A 24,449-nucleotide genomic window follows, 5' to 3' on the forward strand; every position below is an offset into this window, starting at 1 on the left:
ATGAAATAGTTCAATGTCCATACAGCTTTGACATCCCTATTGGTTCTGCACAATGTAGACGACGTTTCCCAAATCCCGTTGCCTACATTTTGATTGATTAGCAGTTGATGATATGATTTAGTTTCGATATCCTATATGTTGTCTGACAGTGTGGTGATCGTGTTTTGCGATTATCTTCCATCACCAATAACCACTCTTTGTCAACATCATAGTTGTTAAGCTAATTATCAAGTACATCCATCCACTCACTAGCCAACCTTTGTAGGTCCTCTTGGGTCTCGCATGCTTCTGCGAATGGTTGGCTGCAGTTTTCAGCCCTTTTTCAAGCACATGCACCCTGCTTGCCATTAGTTGGTTTGAGCAAAATAAAACATCATTTAGACATTTAGTAAAGGTAGAGAAATAATTCATGAATGTAAGCGAAAAATGAAGAGTATCCAAGGGGTACTTGACTTTAGTAGCTGTTTTAAGTACTAAACGAAACAAACCCGCTAGAACAGGACAAAGCAACACACAAACAATTAATGTCTTCCTCTGTTTTAATTCCAATTCCTTCAAATGTATATGCAAGAAGATATTGCAGGAACACTATTATATATATATATTATATATAGAACAAATAAGTGAATAAACTAACTCATGGAGAAGGTGACCAACAAGCACACTGGTATGTCAGATAGAACGAAAATCAACAATTTAAAAAATAAACAGATAAAAGAAACAGAAAAGTGGTGCGTAAATAGGAATTTCAATCATTGCAAATATAAAAAAGATTGGGAGGAAAAACGTAATCAAACTACAATACCCATTTTCGTTAAAAATGGAAAAATACATATAGAAAGGCAATCATTCATCACACACGTCCAGTAATAGGAAACAATACTCAAAAACAGTAGCTAGGAAATAATACTCAGTTTTACTAATTCATCATAAATCCAGTACTTCTCTTCCTTGTTAATTTTGGAGCCTATGGACTAATCTCCTTCATCATCATCAATAATCCTCATCATCATCAATCTCGAAGAGATGAATCCTTCTGAAGTCAACCAACAACCTTTTTTCGTGCGCAATCCTTTGAGCCATCGCATCAAAACTTTTGGTCTCATAAAAAACAACCCTTCTATCTGGAACGAAATAGCTCAATGCCCATACAGTTTTGACATCCCTGCTGGTTCTGCACAATATGGATGATGTTCCCCAAATCTTGTTGCTTACGTTTTGACTAATTAGCAGTTGATAATATGATTTAGCTCCAATATCCTATCGGTTACTTGTCAATATTGTGATCGTTTTCTGCGATTATCTTTCATCACCAATAACTACTCTTCGTCGACATCATGGTTGTCAAGCCAATTATCTAATTCATTTATCAACTCACTGGCCAACCTTTGTTGTTCCTCTCGGACCTTGCATACTTCTGCCAAATGGTTGGTTGCAATTTTGAGCCCGTTTTCGAGCATATGCACCCTACCTACCATTAGTTGGCTTGGGCAGAATGAAACATCATTTAGATATTTAGTAGAAGTAGAGGAACAATTCATGAATGTAAGCGAAAAAATGAAGAGTATCCAAGGAGTACCTAACTTTAGTAGCTGTTTTAAGCACCAAAAAAACCAACCCACAAGAGCACGACAAAACTGCACACAAACAATTAATGTCTTCATCTGTTTTAATTCCAATCCGTCCATATGTATATGCAAGAAGATGCAACAGAAACACTAGTATATATTATAATTATATATAAAACAAATAAAAAAATAAGCTAGCCCATGGGGAAGGTGACTAACAGGCAAACTAGCATGTACCATCTTCCGATGCTCAAGAAATGATTTAACAAACCAAACTTATGAAATTAGGCATAATTAGGAAGAAACGAGGCCATAAAATTAGCATCTCTAAAGGCAAAAAAGTAAACTAATATGGCTGGAGCCATCAATTCACTTGTTACACGTAACAAGCACTTCGAGCTCATGCTCGAACAACGAGTCGAGTTCGAGTATCAGAAATAAATACTTGAGTACTTGATGAGCTTAATCGAGTATTTATATTATTTATATATTGTATATTTTAACTATCGAATGATTATTATGGGTTCATATTTTAATAAATTTACGTGAAGTAATGTTCAGTAAAAAAAGTGATGGATGGCAAAATGATAATCTGATAAATCTAAAATGTAAAAAATTAAAAATCTAAAATATATTGTATATTTTAATAAATTTATACTCAAACTCGATTAAACCGAGTTCGAGACAAGCTTTTGACCAAACCGCTTGCAAGCTATGTAGCTTGATAGCACCCCCTACGCATTTGTAGTACGACACACATATTAAACTATTGACCTATTCCTGTCCATTGTCTCATGCGTGGCCCACTCAATATGCTAAATAATGCAGTATAAATTTAGGAAAATAAACATTACCCACAGCTAATTAATTCTACAATAATCCCATAACTCGAGAGAGAGCAAAATTAATTATAGTTGAATTAAGATGGGGGTGGCTACAAAATAAGATTGTTGCCGACGCTATGACTGAAAGTTCAAAAAAAATTTCACATTTCTATTTTTAATTCTTATATGCTTCTTGGAAAATCTTAAAGTTTCAAGTTATAAATCACTGGGGTTAGCCCAATAGTCAGGGAAGGACTTTTAGAGTGCTCCCTACTGTGAGTGAGGTTTAGGATTCGTAGATTTCATATATGTTGTTTGTAGTTATTTTTTGTTTTTCTTTTTCTTATACAAAAAGATATGAACAAAAACAAAACTGCCACACGTTCACAAATAAAATCCTTGCTTTCACATATTATTCATGATTGTACTCATGACAGTGATCTCATAATCTATATCTATATCTATTGCAGAGGGGGTTTTCAGGAGAGAGTCTTTCAATGGCTTCCAAACTTCTCATTCTTTTTTCTAAATTTTTGTATTTATTTTAATACATAAAAAGTAATGGGTTATAACCAACCCTATCACCAGTCAAATTTAAAATTTAAAACTTTCCCACTATCTACTTCATAAACCATTTATAGTTTGTTATTTATACTTTAAATCTTTTTTACTCCTTAATAAAAGACAAATGCTCATTCGTATGCTATTTTAATACAATTTAAAATTTTTATAATTAAGAAATATTTATCACTAAACTAATCCTATAACCACCCCTACAAATGAACTTTGCAAATTACAATCATGTTTCAAAAAAATCACAAATGTGCAACTAAATGTAAAGTTGAGGGGATAAAGTGCAACTAAATGTAAAGTTAAGGGGCTTACTATATTTAACCCTAAAAAAAATCACAAGAACCGAACAACTGTTTTTTTTCCCATTTAGGATGGCCGGGCATCCATATGCAATGACCAAAAAATTTTCCCTTTATTAATGAACGTAAGATGGCCAATTTATTTATTTTTTAAAAATGAATAGGGTTGTTTCAGATCCAAAAAAAAAAAAAAGAAACAAACCCAGGTTCCTCCATTGTTATGATTTTTTTCACCATTATTCTAAGAAATTTGCTAAATTAATTCTTTAGGGCAAAGAATGAGATGTGTGACCAGTCCCTTTTTTTTTATTTGTGTGACCAGCCTATTGTTGACAAAAGTTTAAATTTTTTAAGAAGTATACAAAAAGTTGGGGAGATAATATTTGGAGTTTATAGTAAATTTACCACACTTCTGGTGTGGTTTTCACCTGTCCAATACCATGAAAGAATAGAATAAGCCATTATCAATTATTATACGCTAAGTAGAATTTGGAAGGATACAACATGATCAAGAAACAGCAGAACCAATTAGGACTAGATTTTGACCCCAAAAAAAATTAGGACTAGATGCCACTGGCACGTTGTCGTAAATTGCAATGCCAATTAGGACTATTTAACGCCTTTTTTTTTGCAAGGAATTAGGACACTGTAAAGCTTATTTAGGCAGACTTTACCTCATCCATGATTTGAGTATACTATCAAGTTATTGAGTATACTATAAATCCTATAATCATACTCACATTTTCCCCATATTTTTCCCATGTTTCCCACTCCAATTAAGAGTTATGTGTAATTTAAGAAATGTTTGTCTCTTAACTAATCCTATAACCACTCCTAAAAATCCTATAATCATACTCACGTTTTTCCTACATTCCCCCACTTTTCCACTCCAATTAACAGTCCTTCAATTTAAGAATTCCACTCCAATTAAAAGTCCTCCAAAACATAGCATCCTCATTCAATTTTTTTGCATGCTCACTCCAATTAAGAGAACTTTCTTGTGTTTTTTCTAAGAACTTATTATCTCCTTCAACTTCTTTATCGTATCCATCTTAGCCCTTAACCGAATTTCACTATGGAACATACCCACCTACAAACATTTCAACGAGAGCTAAATTTTAAACTCGCAAGATTGCAAAGGAGAAAAAATTTGTTTAGAAAACAAAATGTAAACCGGAACGATTTCACACAGCAGTTTGAAAAGTTTCAGCAATTTTGCGTTGGCAAAAGAGAAATCTCACATCAAATTCGAAAGACAAAATCCCAACTACACCGATTAAAATGTCGTTCGCCTCAAATTAGAAATTTCGGTACTGTTTATTCTTTAAACATTTGCATTTCCATTGTTTTTTAAATATTATTTCCAATAATGTAATATTTTTTATTGATTATTGCTGTTTTTGTCTTTCGTCTTTAAATAGAAGTGAAATGTTAGGTAATAGGTCATCGTTTTAGACTCATTTTCTCATGATTCAATAACAACTTATTCCGCAACAGTAAGTGTAAAAATTTATTTTATGGTTAGACCAATAGATATCCATCACTGTTTTTATGTCATCTTTTTTCCTATGGCACAAATATTGGTATTTGACTTTTGATGGAATCAAGTTCCCTCCAAACACAAAAATGATGGAATTTGATATGAGAAATTTTTTACGATAGAAAATTTACATCTTCAGATTGTTTGCGACTTTAGTTTGGATTCTTGGAGTTCGATAACTATGTTTAATATTTGATATTGTCATGATGACAATTTCCGTACCTTTAGGCCAAAAGAGTTAATGTTTTCTTATCACAAAAAGATTGTAATTATCTGATTTTTGTTACTTTGGTCTGCATTATAATGACGTGGTCAACACAGTTGTTAAGTAATTAATTTCATGTACTTTTAATTTCAACATATTTTTCTGTATTGTACATTTTATTTGTCAAACCAATACAATGTTAACATAAAAATCAGAAATCCCAGTGGTAACATACATCTTAATCTACAAGACAGACATGCATGATTCGTATTTGCTTATGATACTTCTTATCTCAGAAAATTACAAAGGAAGGTAGAATTTCTTGATATATATTTATTTTTTATAATGCTACTTATAAACTATGTAAAAAAAATACACTAATTTTGAATTTCGTATGTACTTAATCTTCAGGAAAATGGTGATAAATTGTTCAATCAACGAATCAATTCATACAAAGATCGTGCATTTTTATTTGTACGCACTCCACAAAATTCAACAGAATTAATTAAATCACCAATTTTGATTTTTGCACTAAAAGTTGATTGGTGTGAAGAGTGTTCGCACCTTCATGCAAGATTATCAAATCGAATGCATAATATTTGTAAGTATTTCATTTTAACAACATTCAATTACATTCATTTTTATTTTAGAGAGTAAATTTAGTTCAAATAATAGTAAGTTTTTATACATACATAGTAATTCTTACTGATAACATGGTAAATTTGATTAATGATCAAAATTTACTGATTTATGGGACACATGTACTATTTTACTTTAAAAAATTATCTCAAACTAGTATTAGGAAGTTTATTTGAAATAATGATAAGATGTTTTATTAATGATTAAAACTTAGTACATTAGTTAGTAAGTACTCATAATATACCTGTATAATACATGATTATATGTATAACTTAAAATTTTTTGTGTTTATATATTTTAAAATACTATGAAAAATAGTTCGACTCTTCACATAACCTTGTAAAATATGTAATAAAGTTTTGTTGTAGTACTCCCTCCGTCCCAATATTAGAGACGTTTATAGGGAATGCAACTTTTTATGTACAGTGGTATCATTATTGACAGCCAAGTCTTTGTTCCAAATTTACCCCGTCGCAAGTACAATGGTCAGCTGCACTTTGTGTTTTTCATGGAGTAATGATTTCGTGGGTCCCATCTTAACCAAAAGCATCCCTTTGTATGTTAGAGACACGCGCTATTATTGGCCTTATAAAGTGAGAGTTAGTCTCACGTACTCCTCTGGCTTCTCCAAATGGATAATAAATAGCAGGTCCCACCAAATTTATTTGAATTTTCTAGCACATGCACTGTGAGGGTAAGGACGGAACATTAGAAGGAAAATAGTGTAGCGTGACTCTAATTTTGGGACAATGAAAAAGGTGAAACATGACATTAACAATGGGACGGAGGGAGTATAAGTTTTTAATCATTTTCAATTTTTAAAAAGTTTGAAAGTTTGGATAACAATAACAACAAATCTTCCTAATTATATATATTTTCAATTTTAATCATGTTGTATTCAAGAGACAAGAGAGTTATATGCTTGCTATTTTATAAGATAAGTAATATACGGGGAATGAAAGAAGTGGAATTAAGAAAGGAAACTCTAGGCATATTTTTTATAAAATTTACTTGCCTTATATGTTCTTGAACATATTGAGCTGAATAACGTGAAGATCGTGATTAGTTCGTTAATATTTTCAAATTAGAAATCATGTTCGGGCTCGAATTGATACATAAACAAACAAGTTTAAACGAGATGGTTCAAGCCGAGTTTAACTCGAGTACCAAGCTACTTGATTCTATTTACAACCCTAATTGAAATACCACAAAGGAAACATGATCCTTTTGCATTGTTACCATTTACTTAAACAACTTGTTCTTTTTTTTCTCAGATTCATACAATCCAGTAGATTAAAAAGAAAAAACTAACATGTCTTTGGTTCCAAGACTATTGATATGTCTCAAGTCTTTGGGTCAGGAGACTTGTTTGATTAATAGTCCGTTAAGGTTTTCGTATAGTTGTTGAATGATAACCATAATGCTTATTTCTGATTATGGAAGATCTACTATGATTGAACCAAGGATTATATGAGAAATGAATGATAGATGCATCGTTGTTGATATTAAATTAGTTTTGTTTAATGCTACACAGGTTGTGAAGATTTGACCAAGATGCAAAAGTTAGGAAAGAAAATGTTGAAAAATTGTGGGGGTCTTCGATTGGTTGTGGTGGTTCTGGGTGGAAATCTTAGAACTAAAAAAAGCCTCAAGGAATGGAATGCAGTGCATGAGAATATCAAATTCTATCTGGATAGGGGAGAAAAAATTGGAAAAGAAGGAGAGGTATCAAAGGTTTTAGTTTATAGTTACTATGACCTCCCTTGGCAACTAAAACCATGCTTCCTTTACTTGGGGTAAATTCAGGGAAGATTCCGACATTGGAGTAGAGAGTTTATATCAGATCTGGATAGGTGAAAGTATTGTTAGGAAATTGGTTTAATTTCTTTTAGATAGATTTCTTGTTTTGTGTGGAAATAATTAGTTTTCTAATTGGTTTTAGTTACTTGAAGTAGTAGCAAATGAATATTCTATTTAGTTTAGGATTAGAAGTTATTTTCTACAAGTGTAGGAATTAGAATTGATTTCCCAATATAATTTGGATTTTGGCCAAATAATATTCCCTATAAATAGATGGGTTGACATGCTACACAAAGACACACAAGGAGACATAAGGGCATCATGTAGCCTTATACATGGGGTGTGAGAGAAGGCTCTTGGGAGATGAAAAATGGTATACAAGGGTTGAGTTTGTATTCAAGTTGTATTCTTATATAGAGTTTTTCTCTCATAATAAAGAACGGGTTTCTCTCCATGGATGTAAGCTCAATGGTGGAGTCGAACAACATTAAATATTGTGTGTCGTCTAACTTTCATGCTTGTATCTTGTTTACCATTAAATTGTTGTACACTTGATATCTCAATAGTTGTTTGTTCCGCACTTAAATCCTAATAAGTGGTATCAGAGCTTGGTAGCGAGTCTGGACAATAGAGCAAAGTTCATGGTTGGATCCTAATTAACTATTGAGATCAAGTGGATTAGTAGTTGTTACTAATTGAACAATTTAATGAGTGGTATCCTTGTTTCAATGGTTTGGCAAAAAGCATTGATGGTGAAGGATAGGAAGTCGAAAAGCATGGAAATGCTTGACGGTGAATTTAGGCAGGTGATTCAAAGGTCAAGGAAAAGGTGGAGTCCAATGTTGATTTTGGATATGAATCGGAGGAGACTTTCTCACACCTCCAACGGTTGATACTTCATCTCAATGGCTTTTAGATCTTGGTTATGTTTTTTGGGTGGTGTGGCACATGTACCAAAGAAAAAAAGAGATCTAATTTCCATGCGCTAGAAGTCTTTGACAGTTACAAGTTTTTCGTTTTACGTGGAGTTTTGGAAACCACACGTGGCGAGACAGTCTTGAGAATGGGAAGAAGTATGGTGATTGCACCACTTGGTTGCCTCAATGGTTAGGGTTAGAGCTCACAGAAAGAGATCCCGGATTGCAAGTTGTGGTGAGAAAAAATCCTACAAAGGGAGAAGGTGAATTGAGACACCTTTTAACGAATCAACTGGAGGTTGGACTCGGGGTAACTACACATGTTCATTTGCCGATTGAATCAATTTGGTGTCAGAACTGTATTAATTCGGGTATGTAGTTCGGTACAATATTATTCAATAGTAGAAGGCAAATAGTTGTTAAAAGAAATTTTCGTTAAGGTGGAGATTTGTTAGGAAATTGGATTAATTTCTTTTAGATAGATTGCTTATTTTGTGTGGAAGTAATTAGTTTTCTAATTGGTTTTAGTTACTTGAAATAGTAGCCAATGAATATTCTATTTAATTTAGGATTAGAACTTATTTCCTACAAGTGTAGGAATTAGAATTGGTTTCCTATTGTTATTTAGGTTTTGGCCAAATAATATTACCTATAAATAGGTGGGTTGGTATACTACACAAAAACACACAAGGAGACACAAGGGATCGTGTAATCTTATACATGGGATGTGAGAAAGGGTTCTTGAGAGATGAGAGATGGTATATAAAGGTTGAATTTGAATTCAAGTTATATTCTTGTATAGGGTTTTTCTCTCATAATAAAAAACGCATTTCTCTCCGTGGATATAGGTTCAATGGTGGAGCCGAACCACGTTAAATATTGTATGTCGTCTAACTTTCATGCTTGTATCTTATTTACCATTAAATTGATATACACATCTCAATAGTTGTTTGTTTCGTACTTGAATCCTAACATCCATCCCCTGGTACTATGGTGCCAATTTGCTCTCTTGATTCTGGTTTTCAAGAAACAGACTATTTGAAACTGTCTCTGGTCTCCAAATTATCTGAGCAAGATATCTCCAAATTATTTTAAAAACAGTATTGACTTTTTTGACATAAACCTTGATTTCATGACACATTAGTAAAGAAACAAATTATGAAAATATCAGGCAACTAGTTAATTTAAATAGTCGTATTGAATTAAGCTATTTGTACTTGAAGTAAATAGTCTTGATTGAATTAACACAAGCTCTTATTGTTGGTTTTGATATCAATGAGATTTGAAGGCAACATGATCCTTCTTTGCTATCAAATTCTAAACAGATTTTAAGTTTAATCCAAGATACTTGATTGAAGATGACAATTTAAATCAACTACTACATGGGAAGCACAAATAGTTTAAACAGTCAATAGGCATTTTTTAGCTATGCAACATTGTTGATGAGAACATTATATGATGGTAACACATACTAATCCATTAAATTTAATTTATGACAGATTACATCAACCCATTTCCAAACACGAGAAAATAAATTCTTTTGATTTTACCTCAGAAGCCGAAAGGCGGTGCACTCATATATAAAATTAGCTCCCCTTCACCAAATTTCCTAATCAGTCATGGAACAAGAATTGCATTAGATGATGTCTTATATAAAGAAAAATAAATATTTGGAAGCTAAAACTAAAAAATAAAAATAAAAACCTCACACAACAATTAGTATGATCCAGCTCTTTCGAAAAGGAAAAAGAGATATTAAAAACACAAAAGAAAATATCGATTCATGTTGGTGAAGCTTATCAAACTTGAGATTGGAACTAGGTGTTAAGAAAAAGAGAATTCCAAGAACCCTAAATTGAAAATCAAAAGAGAAAAATCGGAGGAAAAAATAAAACAAGAAAAAGAGTACCTGCGGATATTAACTAAAGGCACATGGCTTATTTTATCATAATCTTTTCCTTGTTGACTATTCTCTATCCTAACTCTATTGTTGAATTTTTCCGGCATTTCCAAAAGAGATATCTCTTTTAGATTGGTTAAACATCTCAACCCATCTGGAATCATTTCCAACTTTGTACAGTACTCAATCCGTAAACTTGAGAGTTTAGGCATGGCCCCATTATCCACTTTCCACTGTTTCAAGTTGCCCAAAAAATTAAGCACGAGATGTTGTAGTTGGGGAAATCCAATTGAGTGGCAGGTCATTTCTTCGCCCAGAAATGAATTTGGCCTAAGTTCCAGTATTCTTAGATTAGGAAGCTTCTCAAGTGTTCCCATTGGGTCTTCCTCAATATTAGTAGTATGCAACTTTAATTGAGCAAGTCCTGCAGGGTCAGGAAATATATTGGATTGGTAATCCGGTAAATTCTTGCATAAACTACGGTCAATTTCTAATTCATAAATATTCCTACTAAACAACACCCGTGAAAGAACATCCAAACCCCTGTTGTTGTCATTCGAATTATTGGAGTTGATCTAGCCAAAATTACAACTCTCGATTTTAAGTGAGCTAATGCACATGCATGCCAAGTTTTATATATGATTGATGATGTGTTCCAAGTCCTCAAATTTTTTATGCACTGTTGCTTTGAAAGCTCTGAGATTCGATAATTTGCATACATCTTCAGGATAGCAAAATCTGTTATGGAATGATTCAAGTATCTCTAGCTGCTTGCTCAATCGCAACTTGGGGTGAGGGTCCTCTGAGTCCGAAATTAATGATATCTCAAATGTCCCAATTCCATAGCCCTTAACCTAATTTCACTATGGAACATGCCCGCCTTCAAGCATTTCAACGAGAGCTAAATTTCAAACTCGCAAGATTGCAAAGGAGAAAACATTTATTTAGAAAACAAAATGTAAACCGGAATGATTTCACACAACAATTTGAAAAGTTTCAGCAATTTTGCGTTGACAAAAGAGAAATCTCACATCAAATTCGAAAGACAAAATCCCAACTACACCGATTAAAATGTCATTCGCCTCAAATTAGGAATTTCGGTACTATTTATTCTTTAAACATTTGCATTTCCATTGTTTTTTTAAATATTATTCCCAATAATGTAATATTTTTGATTGATTATTGTTGTTTTTGTCTTTCGTCTTTAAATAGAAGTGAAATGTTAGGTAATAGGTCATCGTTTTAGACTCATTTTCCCATGATTCAATAACAACTTATTACGCAACAGTAAGTATAAAAATTTATTTTATGGTTAGACCAATAGATATCCATCACTGTTTTTATGTCATCTTTTTTCCTATGGCACAAATATTGGTATTTGACTTTTGATGGAATCAAGTTCCCTCCAAATACAAAAATGATGGAATTTGATATGAGAAATTTTTTGCGATAGAAAAATTACATCTTTAGATTGTTTGCGACTTTAGTTTGGATTCTTGGAGTTCGATAACTATGTTTAGTATTTGATATTGTCATGATGACAGTTTCCATACCTTTAGGCCAAAAGAGTTAATGTTTTTTTATCATAAAAAGATTGTAATTATCTGATTTTTGTTACTTTGGTCTGAATTATAATGACGTGGTCGACACTGTTGTTAAGTAATTAATTTCATGTACTTTTAATTTCAACACATTTTTCTAGATTGTACATTTTATTTGTCAAACCAATACAATATTAACATAAAAATCAGAAATTCTAGTGGTAACATAAATCTTAATCTACAAGACAGACATGCATGATTTGTATTTGCTTGTGATACTTCTTATCTCAGAAAATTACAAAGGAAGGTAGAATTTCTTGATATATATTTATTTTTTATAATGATACTTATAAACTATGTAAAAAATACACTAATTTTGAATTTCGTACGTACTTAATTTTCAGAAAAATGGTGATAAGTTGTTCAATCAACGAATCAATTCATACAAAGATCGTGCATTTTCATTTGCACGCACTCCACAAAATTCAACAGAATTAATTAAATCACCAATTTTGATTTTCGCACTAAAGGTTGATTGGTGTGAAGAGTGTTCACACCTTCATGCAAGATTATCAAATCGAATGCATAATATTTGTAAGAATTTTATTTTAACAACATTCAATTACATTCATTTTTATTTTAGAGAGTAAGTTTAGTTCAAGTAATAGTAAGTTTTATACATACATAGTAATTCTTACTGATAATATGGTAATTTGGTTAATGATCAAACTTTACTGATTTATGGGACACATGTACTATTTTACTTTAAAAACTTATCTCAAACTAGTATTAGGAAATTTATTTGAAATAATGATAAGATGTTTTATTAATGATTAAAATTTAGTACATTAGTTAGTAAGCACTCATAATATACCTGTATAATACATGATTATATGTATAACTTAAAATTTTTTGTATTTATATATTTTAAAATACTATGAAAAATAGTTCGACTCTTCACATAACCTTGTAAAATATGTAATAAAATTTTGTTGTATTATAAGTTTTTAATCATTTTCAATTTTTAAAAAGTTTGAAAGTTTGGATAACAATAACAACAAATCTTCCTAATTATATATATTTTCAATTTTAATCATGTTATATTCAAGAGACAAGAGAGTTATATGCATGCTATTTTATAAGATAAGCAATATACGGGGAATGAAAGAAGTGGAATTAAGAAAGGAAACACTAGCCATATTTTTATGAAATTTACTTGCCTTATATGTTCTTGAACATATTGAGCTGAATAACGTGAAGATCGTGATTAGTTCGTTAATATTTTCAAATTAGAAATCATGTTCGGGCTCGAATTGATACATAAACAAACAAGTTTAAACGAGATGATTCAAGCCGAGTTTAACTCGAGTACCAAGCTATTTGATTCTATTTACAGCCCTAATTGAAATACCACAACGGAAACATGATCCTTTTGCATTGTTACCATTTACTTAAACAACTTGATCTATTTTTAATCAAATTCATACAATCCAGTAGTTTAAAAAGAAAAAACTAACATGTCTTTGGTTCCAAGACTATTGATATGTCTCAAGTCTTTGGGTCAGGAGACTTGTTTGATTAATAGTCCGTTAAGGTTTTCGTATAGTTGTTGAATGATAACCATAATGCTTATTTCTGATTATGGAAGATCTACTATGATTGAACCAAGGATTATATGAGAAATGAATGATAGATGCATCGTTGTTGATATTAAATTAGTTTTGTTTAATGCTACACAAGTTGTGAAGATTTAATGCTACACAAGTTGTGAAGATTTGGCCAAGATGGAAAAGTTAGGAAAGAAAATGTTGAAAAATTGTGGGGGTCTTCCATTGGTTGTGGTAGTTCTTGGTGGAAATCTTAGAACTAAAAAAAGTCTCAAGGAATGGAATGCAGTGCATGAGAATATCAAATTCTATCTGGATAGGGGAGAAAAAATTGGAAAAGAAGGAGAGGTATCAAAGGTTTTAATTTATAGTTACTATGACCTCCATTCGCAACTAAAACCATGCTTCCTTTACTTGGGGTAAATGCAGGGAAGATTCCGACATTGGAGTAGAGAGTTTATATCAGATGTGGATAGGTGAAGGTATTGTTAGGAAATTGGTTTAATTTCTTTTAGATAGATTTCTTGTTTTGTGTGGAAGTAATTAGTTTTCTAATTGGTTTTAGTTACTTGAAATAGTAGCCAATGAATATTCTATTTAGTTTAGGATTAGAAGTTATTTTCTACAAGTGTAGGAATTAGAATTGATTTCCTATTATTATTTGGGTTTTGGCCAAATAATATTCCCTATAAATAGATGGATTGGCATGCTACACAAAGACATACAAGGAGACATAAGGGCATCATGTAGCCTTATACACGGGGTGTGAGAGAGGGCTCTTGGGAGATGAAAAATGGTATACAAGAGTTGGGTTTGTATTCAAGTTGTATTCTTGTATAGAGTTTTTCTCTCATAATAAAGAACGGGTTTCTCTCCATGGATGTAGGCTCAATGGTGGAGCCGAACTACGTTAAATATTGTGTGTCGTCTAACTTTCATACTTGTATCTTGTTTACCATTAAATTGTTGTACACTTGATATCTCAATAGTTGTTTGTTCCGCACTTAGATCCTAACAAGTAGTATCAGAGTTTGGTAGCGAGACTGGACAATAGAGCAAAGTTCATGGTTGGATCCTAATTAACTATTGAGATCAAGTGGATTATTAGTTGTTACTAATTGAACAATTTAATGAGTGGTATCATTGTTTCAATGGTTTGGCAAAAAACATTGATGGTGAAGGATGGGAAGTCGAAAAGCATGGAGATGCTTGACGGTGAATTTAGGCAGGTGATTCAAAGGTCAAGGAAAATGTGGAATCCAATATTGATTTTGGACATGAATTGGTGGAGACTTTCTGACACCTCCAACGGTTGATATTTCATCTCAATGGCTTTTAGATATTGGTTATGTTTTTTGGGTGGTGTGGCACATGTACCAAAAAAATAAAGTGATCTAATTTCCATGTGCTAGAAGTCTTTGACAGTTACAAGTTTTTCGTTTTAGGTGGAGTTTTGAAAATCACACGTGACGAAACAGTCTTGAGAATGGGAAGAAATATGGTGATTGTACCACTTGGTCGCCTCAATGGTTAGGGTTAGAGCTCACAGAAGGGGATCCCGGATTGCAAGTTGTGGTGAGAAAAAATCCTACAAAGGGAGATGATGAATTGAGACACTTTCTCACGAGTCAACTAGAGGTTGGATTCGAGTAACTACACATGTTCATTTGTCGATTGAATTAATTTGGTGTCAGAACTGTATTAATTCGGGAATGTAGTTCGGTACCATATTATTTAGTAGTTGAAGGCAAATAGTTGTTAAAAGAAATTTTCGTCAAGGTGGAGATTTGTTAGGAAATTGGCTTGATTTCTTTTAGATAGATTTTTTGTTTTGTGTGGAAGTAATTAGTTTTCTAATTGATTTTAGTTACTTGAAGTAGTAGCCAATGAATATTCTATTTAGTTTAGAATTAGAACTTATTTCCTACAAGTGTGGGAATTAGAATTAGTTTCCTATTGTTATTTGGGTTTTGGCCAAATAATATTACCTATAAATAGGTGGGTTGGTATACTACACAAAAACACACAAGGAGACACAAGGGATCGTGTAATCTTATACATGGGATGTGAGAAAGGGTTTTTGAGAGATGAGAGATGGTATATAAAGGTTGAATTTGAATTCAAGTTATATTCTTGTATAGGGTTTTTCTCTCATAATAAAAAACGTGTTTCTCTCCGTGGATATAGGCTCAATGGTGGAGCCGAACCACGTTAAATATTGTATGTCGTCTAACTTTCATGCTTGTATCTTATTTACCATTAAATTGATGTACACTTGATATCTCAATAGTTGTTTGTTCCGTACTTGGATCCTAACATCCATCCCCGGGTACCATGGTGCCAATTTGCTCTCTTGATTCTGGTCTTCAAGAAACAGATTATTTGAAACTGTGACTCTGGTCTCCAAATTATCTGAGCAAGATATCTCCAAATTATTTTAAAAACAGTATTGACTTTTATGACATAAACCTTGATTTCATGACACATTAGTAAAGAAACAAATTATGAAAATATCGGGCAACTAGTTAATTTAAATAGTTGTATTGAATTAAGCTATTTGTACTTGAAGTAAATAGTCTTGATTGAATTAACACGAGCTCTTATTGTTGGTTTTGATATCAATGAGATTTGAGGGCAACATGATCCTTCTTTGCTATCAAATTCTAAACAGATTTTAAGTTTAATCCAAGATACTTGATTGAAGATAACAATTTAAATCAACTACTACATGGGAAGCACGAATAGTTTAAACAGTCAATAGGCATTTTTTAGCTATGCAACATTGTTGATGAGAACATTATATAATGGTAACACATACTAATCCATTAAATTTAATTTATGACAGATTACATCAACCCATTTCCAAACACGAGGAAATAAATTCTTTTGATTTTACCTCAGAAGCCAAAAGGTGGTGCACTCATATATAAAATTAGTTCCCCTTCACCAAATTTCCTAATCAGTCATGGAACAAGAATTGCATTAGATGATGTCTTATATAAAGAAAAATAAATATTTGGAAGCTAAAACTAAAAAATAAAAATAAAAATCTCACACAACAAGTAGTATGATCCAGCTCTTTCGAAAATGAAAAAGAGATATTAAAAACACAAAAGAAAATATCGATTCATGTTGGTGAAGCTTATCAAAATTGAGATTGGAACTAGGTGTTAAGAAAAAGAGAATTCCAAGAACCCCTAAATTGAAAATCAAAAGAGAAAAATCGGAGGAAAAAATAAAACAAGAAAAAGAGTACCTGCGGATATTAACTAAAGGCACATGGCTTATTTTATCATAATCTTTTCCTTGTTGACCATTCTCTATCCTAACTCTATTGTTGAATTTTTCCGGCATTTCCAAAAGAGATATCTCTTTTAGATTGGTTAAACATCTCAACCCATCTGGAATCATTTCCAACTTTGTACAGTACTCAATCCGTAAACTTGAGAGTTTAGGCATGGCCCCATCATCCACTTTCCACTGCTTCAAGTTGCCCAAAAAATTAAGCACGAGATGTTGTAGTTGGGGAAATCCAATTGAGTGGCAGGTCATTTCTTGGCCTAGAAATGAATTTGGCCCAAGTTCCGGTATTCTTAGGTTAGGAAGCTTCTCGAGTGTTCCCATTGGGTCTTCCTCAATATTATTAGTATGCAGCTTTAATTGAGTAAGTCCTGCAGGGTCAGGAAATATATGGGATTGATAATCCGGTAACTTCTTGCATAAACTACGGTCAATTTCTAATTCATGAATATTCCTACTAAACAACACCCGTGAAAGAACATCCAAACCCCTGTTGTTGTCATTCGAATTATTGAAGTTGATTTAGCCAAAATTACAGCTCTCAATTTTAAGTGAGCTAATGCACATGCATGCCAAGTTTTATATATGATTGATGATGTGTTCCAAGTCCTCAAAATTTTTATGCACTGTTGCTTTGAAAGCTCTGAGATTCGATAATTTGCATACATCTTCAGGATAGCAAAATCTGTTATGGAATGATTCAAGTATCTCTAGCTGCTTGCTCAATCACAACTTAGGGTGAGGGTCCTGCGAGTCCGAAAATTAAAGATATCTCAAATGACCCAATTTCCATAGCACGTTTGGAATTCTACAACAATGACTACCGGGTAAATCGAGAGTTTTCAAGTACCTTAAATTGCCCAAGGTATATGGCAAGTTTAGATGTGATTTGAGAAAACCACTTCCGGAGGTCATATCGAAGGCTAAAATTGCCAAAACTCTAAGCATCTTCAAATTCTTGACTTGGGACATTGTTCTCACCCCTGAAAAATCTCCCAATTGTCTTGCAATAGATCACACAAGAATGAGCGAAGATGTTTAGTTTGTTCTTTTGGTGGAAAGTTGGGTTCAGAGATATCCTTTACATCCAAACGAAAAACCAAACCATAATGTGCATCAATTGCAGGAGAAAAATCTCGTGAAGTTCTTTTATCGACCATCTTATACAAATTCTCCTCTTTTGCTTTGACCAAGCATAGATCTCTCACAAGATCATGAAGCCGACATGACTTCAACCTTGTTACTGCATGCTTTCTCTCGTCATGTGCTTCAATCTCAACCATACATCTTTTTGCTAATTCTTCCAAGTAACGCTCAGCAACATCCATCAGTGGTTCTTGCCCCATTCTATCATTCTCAAATATCATACCTGTTAGGTTCATGAGTAAAGGGTTGTGTTCCATATTGGTCCGAGAGAAGAAAAAAGAGCGGTTAATATGTAAGTAAGGGCCCAAAATCTAATAACTTAAATTTTTGGGTTAGAGTTGGATTCCTAACTTACATATTGGGCTCTTAGGTGGACTCTCTCAACGTGTTTCTCCCTAATAAATTGATATTAGAGTTTCAGGTTGTGAGACTGGACTACTCATGGGCAAGTGGATTCTTCTCGAAGTTGGATCGGTGAAAAATTCTCTTCTTGATAGTGGACCGAAGTGCCAAGGAGTTTGGTTGGTGTTGGATCAGGTGTGCCATGGGTTGGCAAGGATCCAAAATGTAGTTTGGATGTTAAAGAAGAGTGGGTCCATGTTTGGAATAAGAGGTGACCTTAAGTGATAAGGTGGGCTTGTGTTGAGTATTAAAGTGAGCTCGAAAAAGGGCTTGTAAACTTCGGTTTAATGTGGGGGTTACTCATGAAGGGGGAGATTTATTAGGTTTATGAGTAAAGGGTTGTGCCCCACATTGGTCCGAAAGAAAAAGAAAGAGCAGTTAATATGTAAGTAAGGGCGCAATACCTAATAGCTTAAGTTTTGGGTCAGAGTTGAATTCTTGACTTACATATTGGACTCTTAAGTGGACTCTCTCGAGATGTTTTCCCTTAACAATGGATTGTGTCTTTGTTTTTTCCTGCCAGGGTTCAAAGCTTTCTTTCTTTGTTGTTGTTGTTTTTTTTTTTTTTTTTTTAAAAAGGACATAGCTACATATATGTTTCTCTGTCTCTCTAAATTTCATTCAAGACAACAGTTTTCATAAATAGTGAGAGAAACTTTTTTAGGTATCTTTTTAATTTTCCTGCTTTGATTTTGTTATCCTCCTTTCTCAACAAGCATGTGAGCAGATGCATTTTGTTTTTTTGATGCATGCTTTATGTCAAAGCATTGGTCTTCAGAGATAATAGTTTCTTGTTTCTAACCATTGATACCATGATACTAAATTCTTTTTAAAAAAAATATAGAAAACAAAAGAGACAAGAAAAAGAATAAGGGATTACTAAGAATTACAGAATCGAAAAATCATTCAAAACGTCCCTCACATTTTGTAAAATAATTTTTTCATCCCTCATGTAGACACCAAATTTTTGCCAAATTTTTGTCAAATTTTATGTTTTATTGAATATTTTCTATTTGATGAATCATTTGTTTTCTTGTATTTTAAGTATATTTTGTCTCATTTTTGTAGGTTTATCTTAAAAAAAAAAAAGAAAAGAAAAGAAAAAAAAGAAAGAACAAACCAAAACCCATTTGACAAAAATCCCTTGGTTCCCTCCTGAATCTCAGGGACTGACAAAAAAAAAGAACGGCACTTTTGGGGCTCAAGAAAAACTACTCCCTCAATTCAGCACACTCTCGGTTCTCTCCCTGACACAGGGACAAGAAACAAAAACAGACAAGAAAAAAAAAACTCCCTCGGCTCTTTCTCTGGTCTCTCAACCGAAAAAAAAGAAAAAAAAAGAATAACGCCTCTCCTTCTCTCGGCTCTCATCTCTCCCAATATTTTTCCAACACATTTTGCACACAACAAGGCAGCAACCAGTTGGATAATTGGAGCTTTGCATCAGAAACTTCAACCAAGCGATTGCCACCTACATTGAGGTAATTTTTAGTTTTGTTTAGCACATTAAATCCATGCTTCATTGTTTAATTTTCTTTTGCTTTTGCTGGTTTCCTTGGTTGTTGGGTTGCTAATTTTTGGGACAATTCATGCACAGAACTAAGAAAAAAGAAACGGGCCCATGAATGCATGTCAAGTGTTTGTGAAAATGCCAAAATGGAAAAAATGAATTTTAGGGGCTGTTTTGCTTTATTCTAGTCTCTTTATGTTGTTTTCTTGTCAAATTAAAATCATAGTTGTATTATAGAGGTTATAAGGAGCATTGTAATATATTTTTTATGATTTTTGGTGAAAGATTTGGGTGTTTTAAAAAATAAAAACTGGACTGTATTTTGACTTTTTGGCCACTTTCAGATCATCTTTTGTAAAAACTAACTCCGGAAATGGAACCTACGCGAAAAATCGAGTGAGGGGGTGTATTTTGAGGATTTTTGGTAACCGGAGAGGTCACCGGCGGTAGCGGTCGGCGGCGGCGGCGCCACCGGCGACCACCATGGCCGCCAGCTGAAGCTTCAGCTCGCCTGGGAAGAAGAAGAGACGGAACGAACGGGGAAGAAAGAAAAGAAAGAAGAAGAAGAAAAAAAAAAAAGAAAGAAAAGAAAAGAAAGAAAACGGTTTGGGCTAATGTTTTTTCTTCGGTTGGGCCAGGAGTTAGTTTTGGTTGGGTTTTGGAAATGGGCTTTGGTTTATTTTTTCTTTTGGGTTTCGGATGGGCTAGGAGGCTGGAGCCCATGCATTTCTGGGTCGGGTTTGAGTGATAAAATGACGGGCTGGCCTGCTCGTTTCTATGGATTTTCGGTTGGGCTTAGTTAGTTTTCGGCCCAAAGAAATAAATTATGGCCCAATGGCCTTTTTCTCCCCAATCAGAAATCAAATTTTGCACTTTAGCCCCTGATCTCTGGAGTAGTTCACTTCGGCCCAGAATATTTTAATTTCCTTTCACTTAGGTACTTAATGTAATTGCACTTTGGTCCTTGAATTTTATCTTTCATTTAATTTTGACCCTTAAACTTTGGAAAAATATAACTTCTGTCCCTAAAAGTTTTCAATCTTTGCAATTCAGTCCCTAATGAATTTTGACTCTCTTTATTATGATTGTTTCTTTTCTTTAATAACTAATTATGTTATTTTTGAACATATTCAACTTGCAATTTTTAGATGTTCTTAAATTTCTTTGCGTTTGACATGTTAATGTGAATTTAGTATTTTAACATTATTATTATTTTCAATTAAAGTGGTGCCATGATTCTTTTGTTCATTGTGAGTATAAATATGACAATTTGACTCCATTTAGTCACCACTTCAAACGGGAGGTACCCCTATTTTATTATTTCAATGTCAATTACGTGCTCTTATGTGCTCCTATTTGTTCCTATGTGTTTATATATTTTTATATGCTTTATTTACTTGATTTAAATATTCATTCTAATTTTCTTATATATGTTTTAGTTAATTTTTATAATGATTCAAGAGGCATTTAAATACCTCAAAAATGTAATAGATAGGATAATTAGATTTGTTTTATTATATTTTTCCCTTCTAGATTGTAGTTAGGCGCCCCCGATGTAATAGATAGATTGCGTGTTTATGTGGCTTATGTGTTATGTGTTTTGTCCGCTTTTCTTAGGATTTTGGCATCTAGATATTATGTTTACGTGTTATGTGCTACGTGCTCTTATGTGTTTATTTGTTTTAATTTATGTTTTATTTGTTTCGCTATGAATTGTTAATGCATGACGTCACCACACTAGTCCAACGCTAGTTGTGGTTTCTCCCTCCGCTTACTTGCTAGTCCAACGCTAGCAAGGATTTTTAGAAATGGGCTAGTCCAACGCTAGACCCTTTAGGTCATCTTGCGCTAGATTCATCATTGTATGCTATTCACCACATTTTCATGCATATTTTCATTTTTAGGATCTTTTCTCATTTGCATGATATTCCCTATTTTATTATCCCCTACCCGCTATAGGTGCTAATCATGTCATTTAGAATTGCATCCCATTTAAGCTAGTTCATTTGCTTGTTCATGTTAGGATAATTATTTTTCAAACATGGGAAATGGGTGATTATAACTTTCTAGTTTAAATACCCTATTAATCCATGTATAAGAAAATTATGTCACGAATTTTTTTGCCTTCCGTACCCTTTATGTTGCATTCCCTTTTTCTTTGATCACTTATATATATGTATATAATTTAATTTCTTTTCTTTTATTTTCTTTTCTTTTTCATCATTTGCATCCTTGTGACACCTTCGAGGATTTATTTTGACCTTCGCAATTAATGCGATTGGTTCAATTAAACCCTTGAATGAACATGTTGTCCCTTGCGATATTTTTTAGATTTGCATTCATATAGAAAACATCCAAATGTGATAAATTAAGGGTTAGATTAGGAAAATTTTGACTAAACCTCGCAACTAGCTTAGACTAGGTTGAAAGGGTGCCTTAGATTTGAGTTAATCGAATCTTTGCCTTCCCTTTCTTCAACCGTGACTCCCGAATCCATTTTCTCTTGTTTTCAAAGACCTGGAGTTGTCAAAAAGGGTTTTATTTTGTTTTACTTTATTTTTTTGGGTGACTTGGTACACCAAAACTCCATACCAAGTGGCGACTCTTGTTTTTTCTTAAAAACCCTTTTAGACTAAATTTTGGACCCAAATTGTCGCATTCTTTTCAAGTCCCATTCTAGGTCCCTTTTAACTTGTTTAAAAATAAAATCATATCTTTTATAAACCTCACACTTTATTTTTCTTTTCCATCGCGAAAAATGGGGCGCGACACCTCATTTTTAAAAGTTTAATTTTATGTCCCTTATAAATTGACATTGATCAAATTTGGTCTTTACCTAGATTTTCGACTAATTTTTTTTATCAGAATCCATCACGTGCCTTTTACGTAATCATTTTTTAAGGACAAAATTGTCAAATTAAATTTTATATAATCCAATTCATAGTCCTTCACATTTTACAAAATAAATTTTTTCGTCCCTAATATTTTACAAAATAAATTGTTTCGTTTCTCATATTTTACAAAATGAATTTTTTTGGTTCTCATATTTTTCAAAATGGAATTTTTTTATTCTTCATTAATCATGTGTACGAATAGCTTTTTTTCTTTTAAACCCATGTATTTATCTATTTGATTTCACCGGAATAGTACGAATAGTATATAATATATTTCTATTTGATTTCATCTAAACAAACTAATTGTAGTTATACACATGCTATTCAATAGATATATACATGGGTTTAAAACTAACAATTTTATTTTAAACCCATGTAAATATCTATATGATTTTACCATGTGAACCTATTCAACATTTGTGACTTTCTCTATTGGTAATAATTTATTTATTGAGTTGTATAATAAGACCATCTAATTAATGGGTCCTAATTCAAATTCTATAGTTCTGCTAACAAATTGCAATTTAAATCTAAAATTTCTACTCACTACTTTTAAGACCAACAGTTGAATTATTTGCCTTATGATTGTCTTCAATTTAATTTGAAGGTGCCAATCACTTACTTCTTTTTGTCATACTTTTCCTTTGTTTATTTTTTTCTATCCAAATTTAATTTGATATAAATATTCAATAATATTTAAGATAAAATGTCTTATTTGTTTTCAATTTTCCAGTAAAAGAAAATGAATATGAGCAAAAAACTAACAATTTTTTTAAATCCATGTACATATTTATTTGATTTCACCTAAGTAGTATGAATAGTATGTAATATATCTCTATTTGATTTTGGTTGAAATCAAATAGATATATACACGGGTTTAAAAAAAAAATTTATTCGCACACATGATCAATGAGGGATGAAAAAATTTATTTTGAAAAATGTGAAGTATAAAAAAAATTCATTTTGTGAAATGTGAGGGATGAAAAAATTTATCTTGTGAAATGTGAGAGATTATGAATCGGATTATGTAAAATTTGATTTAACAATTTTGCCCTTAAAAAATGATTATGGGCAAGGTATATGGTGGATTCCGACCAAAGACGAGTCGGAAACCTAGGTAGGGACTAAATTTGATCGATATGAATTTGTAAGGGATGTAAAATTACACTTTTAAAAGTGAAGGATGAAAAAAGTTATTTTACAAAATATGAAGAACGTTTTGAATGATTTTCCCTTACAGAATTATATGAGCGAACAGATATGAATAATTATAAAAGCAAAAGCAACAGAATTAACAGCGAAACAGATTGTGTACATATAGCAGAGCACGATACAACTTTATGTAGAGTAAAGTTTTATGCAAGGTACAATATAAAGATAAACAGATAATTAAACCTCCTGATGTAGGTAACATGATCTGTAAAGAAAGTTTTATGCAAGGTATAATGTACCAGAAAGTTTCTTTGCTGCGTGCCACTCGAAGATGAAGGCGCAGAAATAATACGACATATAAACTACCATCCAGAAAAATGAAGGGTTATCATTTGCAAAAACAAAGTACCTTAAATGAACGAGCAAATATTTGTTGGCAAAAAGGTTAATATGTTAACTATGAAAACAATTATTCAAAGCAATTAATAGCATTAAAAAAAGAAATTAATATGTTAGCTTATTGAAACACATGATTCACAAAATGCTTATCTAAGTTTTTAAATGATGAAAGAATAAAAAGTTTAAAATTTCCATAAAAAAATTTAAATACCCATAAAATTTTTTGCATAAGT

At 32.5% G+C, this 24,449-nt stretch overlaps 1 protein-coding gene and 1 long non-coding RNA gene across 2 annotated transcripts; one reads left to right on the forward strand and one right to left on the reverse strand.

Moving 5' to 3' along the window:
* Positions 1-993: 993 nt before the first annotated feature.
* LOC113716015 (putative disease resistance protein At1g59780) lies at positions 994-18,059 on the reverse strand. The gene is made up of 4 exons (XM_027240318.1): positions 17,695-18,059; positions 16,670-17,203; positions 10,275-10,808; positions 994-1,174 (listed from the first exon to the last, which is right to left on the reverse strand). The coding sequence occupies exons 1-4, from the start codon at positions 18,057-18,059 to the stop codon at positions 994-996; spliced, it is 1,614 nt and encodes a 537-aa protein (XP_027096119.1).
* A 1,300-nt stretch (positions 18,060-19,359) lies between these two features.
* Positions 19,360-21,613, forward strand: LOC140016400 (uncharacterized). The gene is made up of 2 exons (XR_011822799.1): positions 19,360-19,742; positions 20,116-21,613. It is a non-coding gene; the product is annotated as an uncharacterized lncRNA (long non-coding RNA).
* The last annotated feature ends 2,836 nt before the right edge of the window (positions 21,614-24,449 follow it).

This window comes from Coffea arabica, chromosome 11c (assembly GCF_036785885.1).
Source record: "Coffea arabica cultivar ET-39 chromosome 11c, Coffea Arabica ET-39 HiFi, whole genome shotgun sequence".
NCBI classification, from domain to species: Eukaryota; Viridiplantae; Streptophyta; class Magnoliopsida; order Gentianales; family Rubiaceae; genus Coffea; species Coffea arabica.

Bases quoted from the DNA above. Each gene is read 5' to 3' on its own strand.
- LOC113716015 (XM_027240318.1), bottom strand. From the start codon at position 18,059: ATGGGGCAAGAACCACTGATGGATGTTGCTGAGCGTTACTTGGAAGAA. The intron at 17,204-17,694 runs GTGAGAACAATG...TGACAACAACAG, and splicing joins AATTGGGAGATTTTTCAGGG to GGGTTTGGATGTTCTTTCAC. The intron at 1,175-10,274 runs GTACTCTTTTTC...CATATTGTGCAG, and splicing joins CCTTTAGTTAATATCCGCAG to AACCAGCAGGGATGTCAAAA.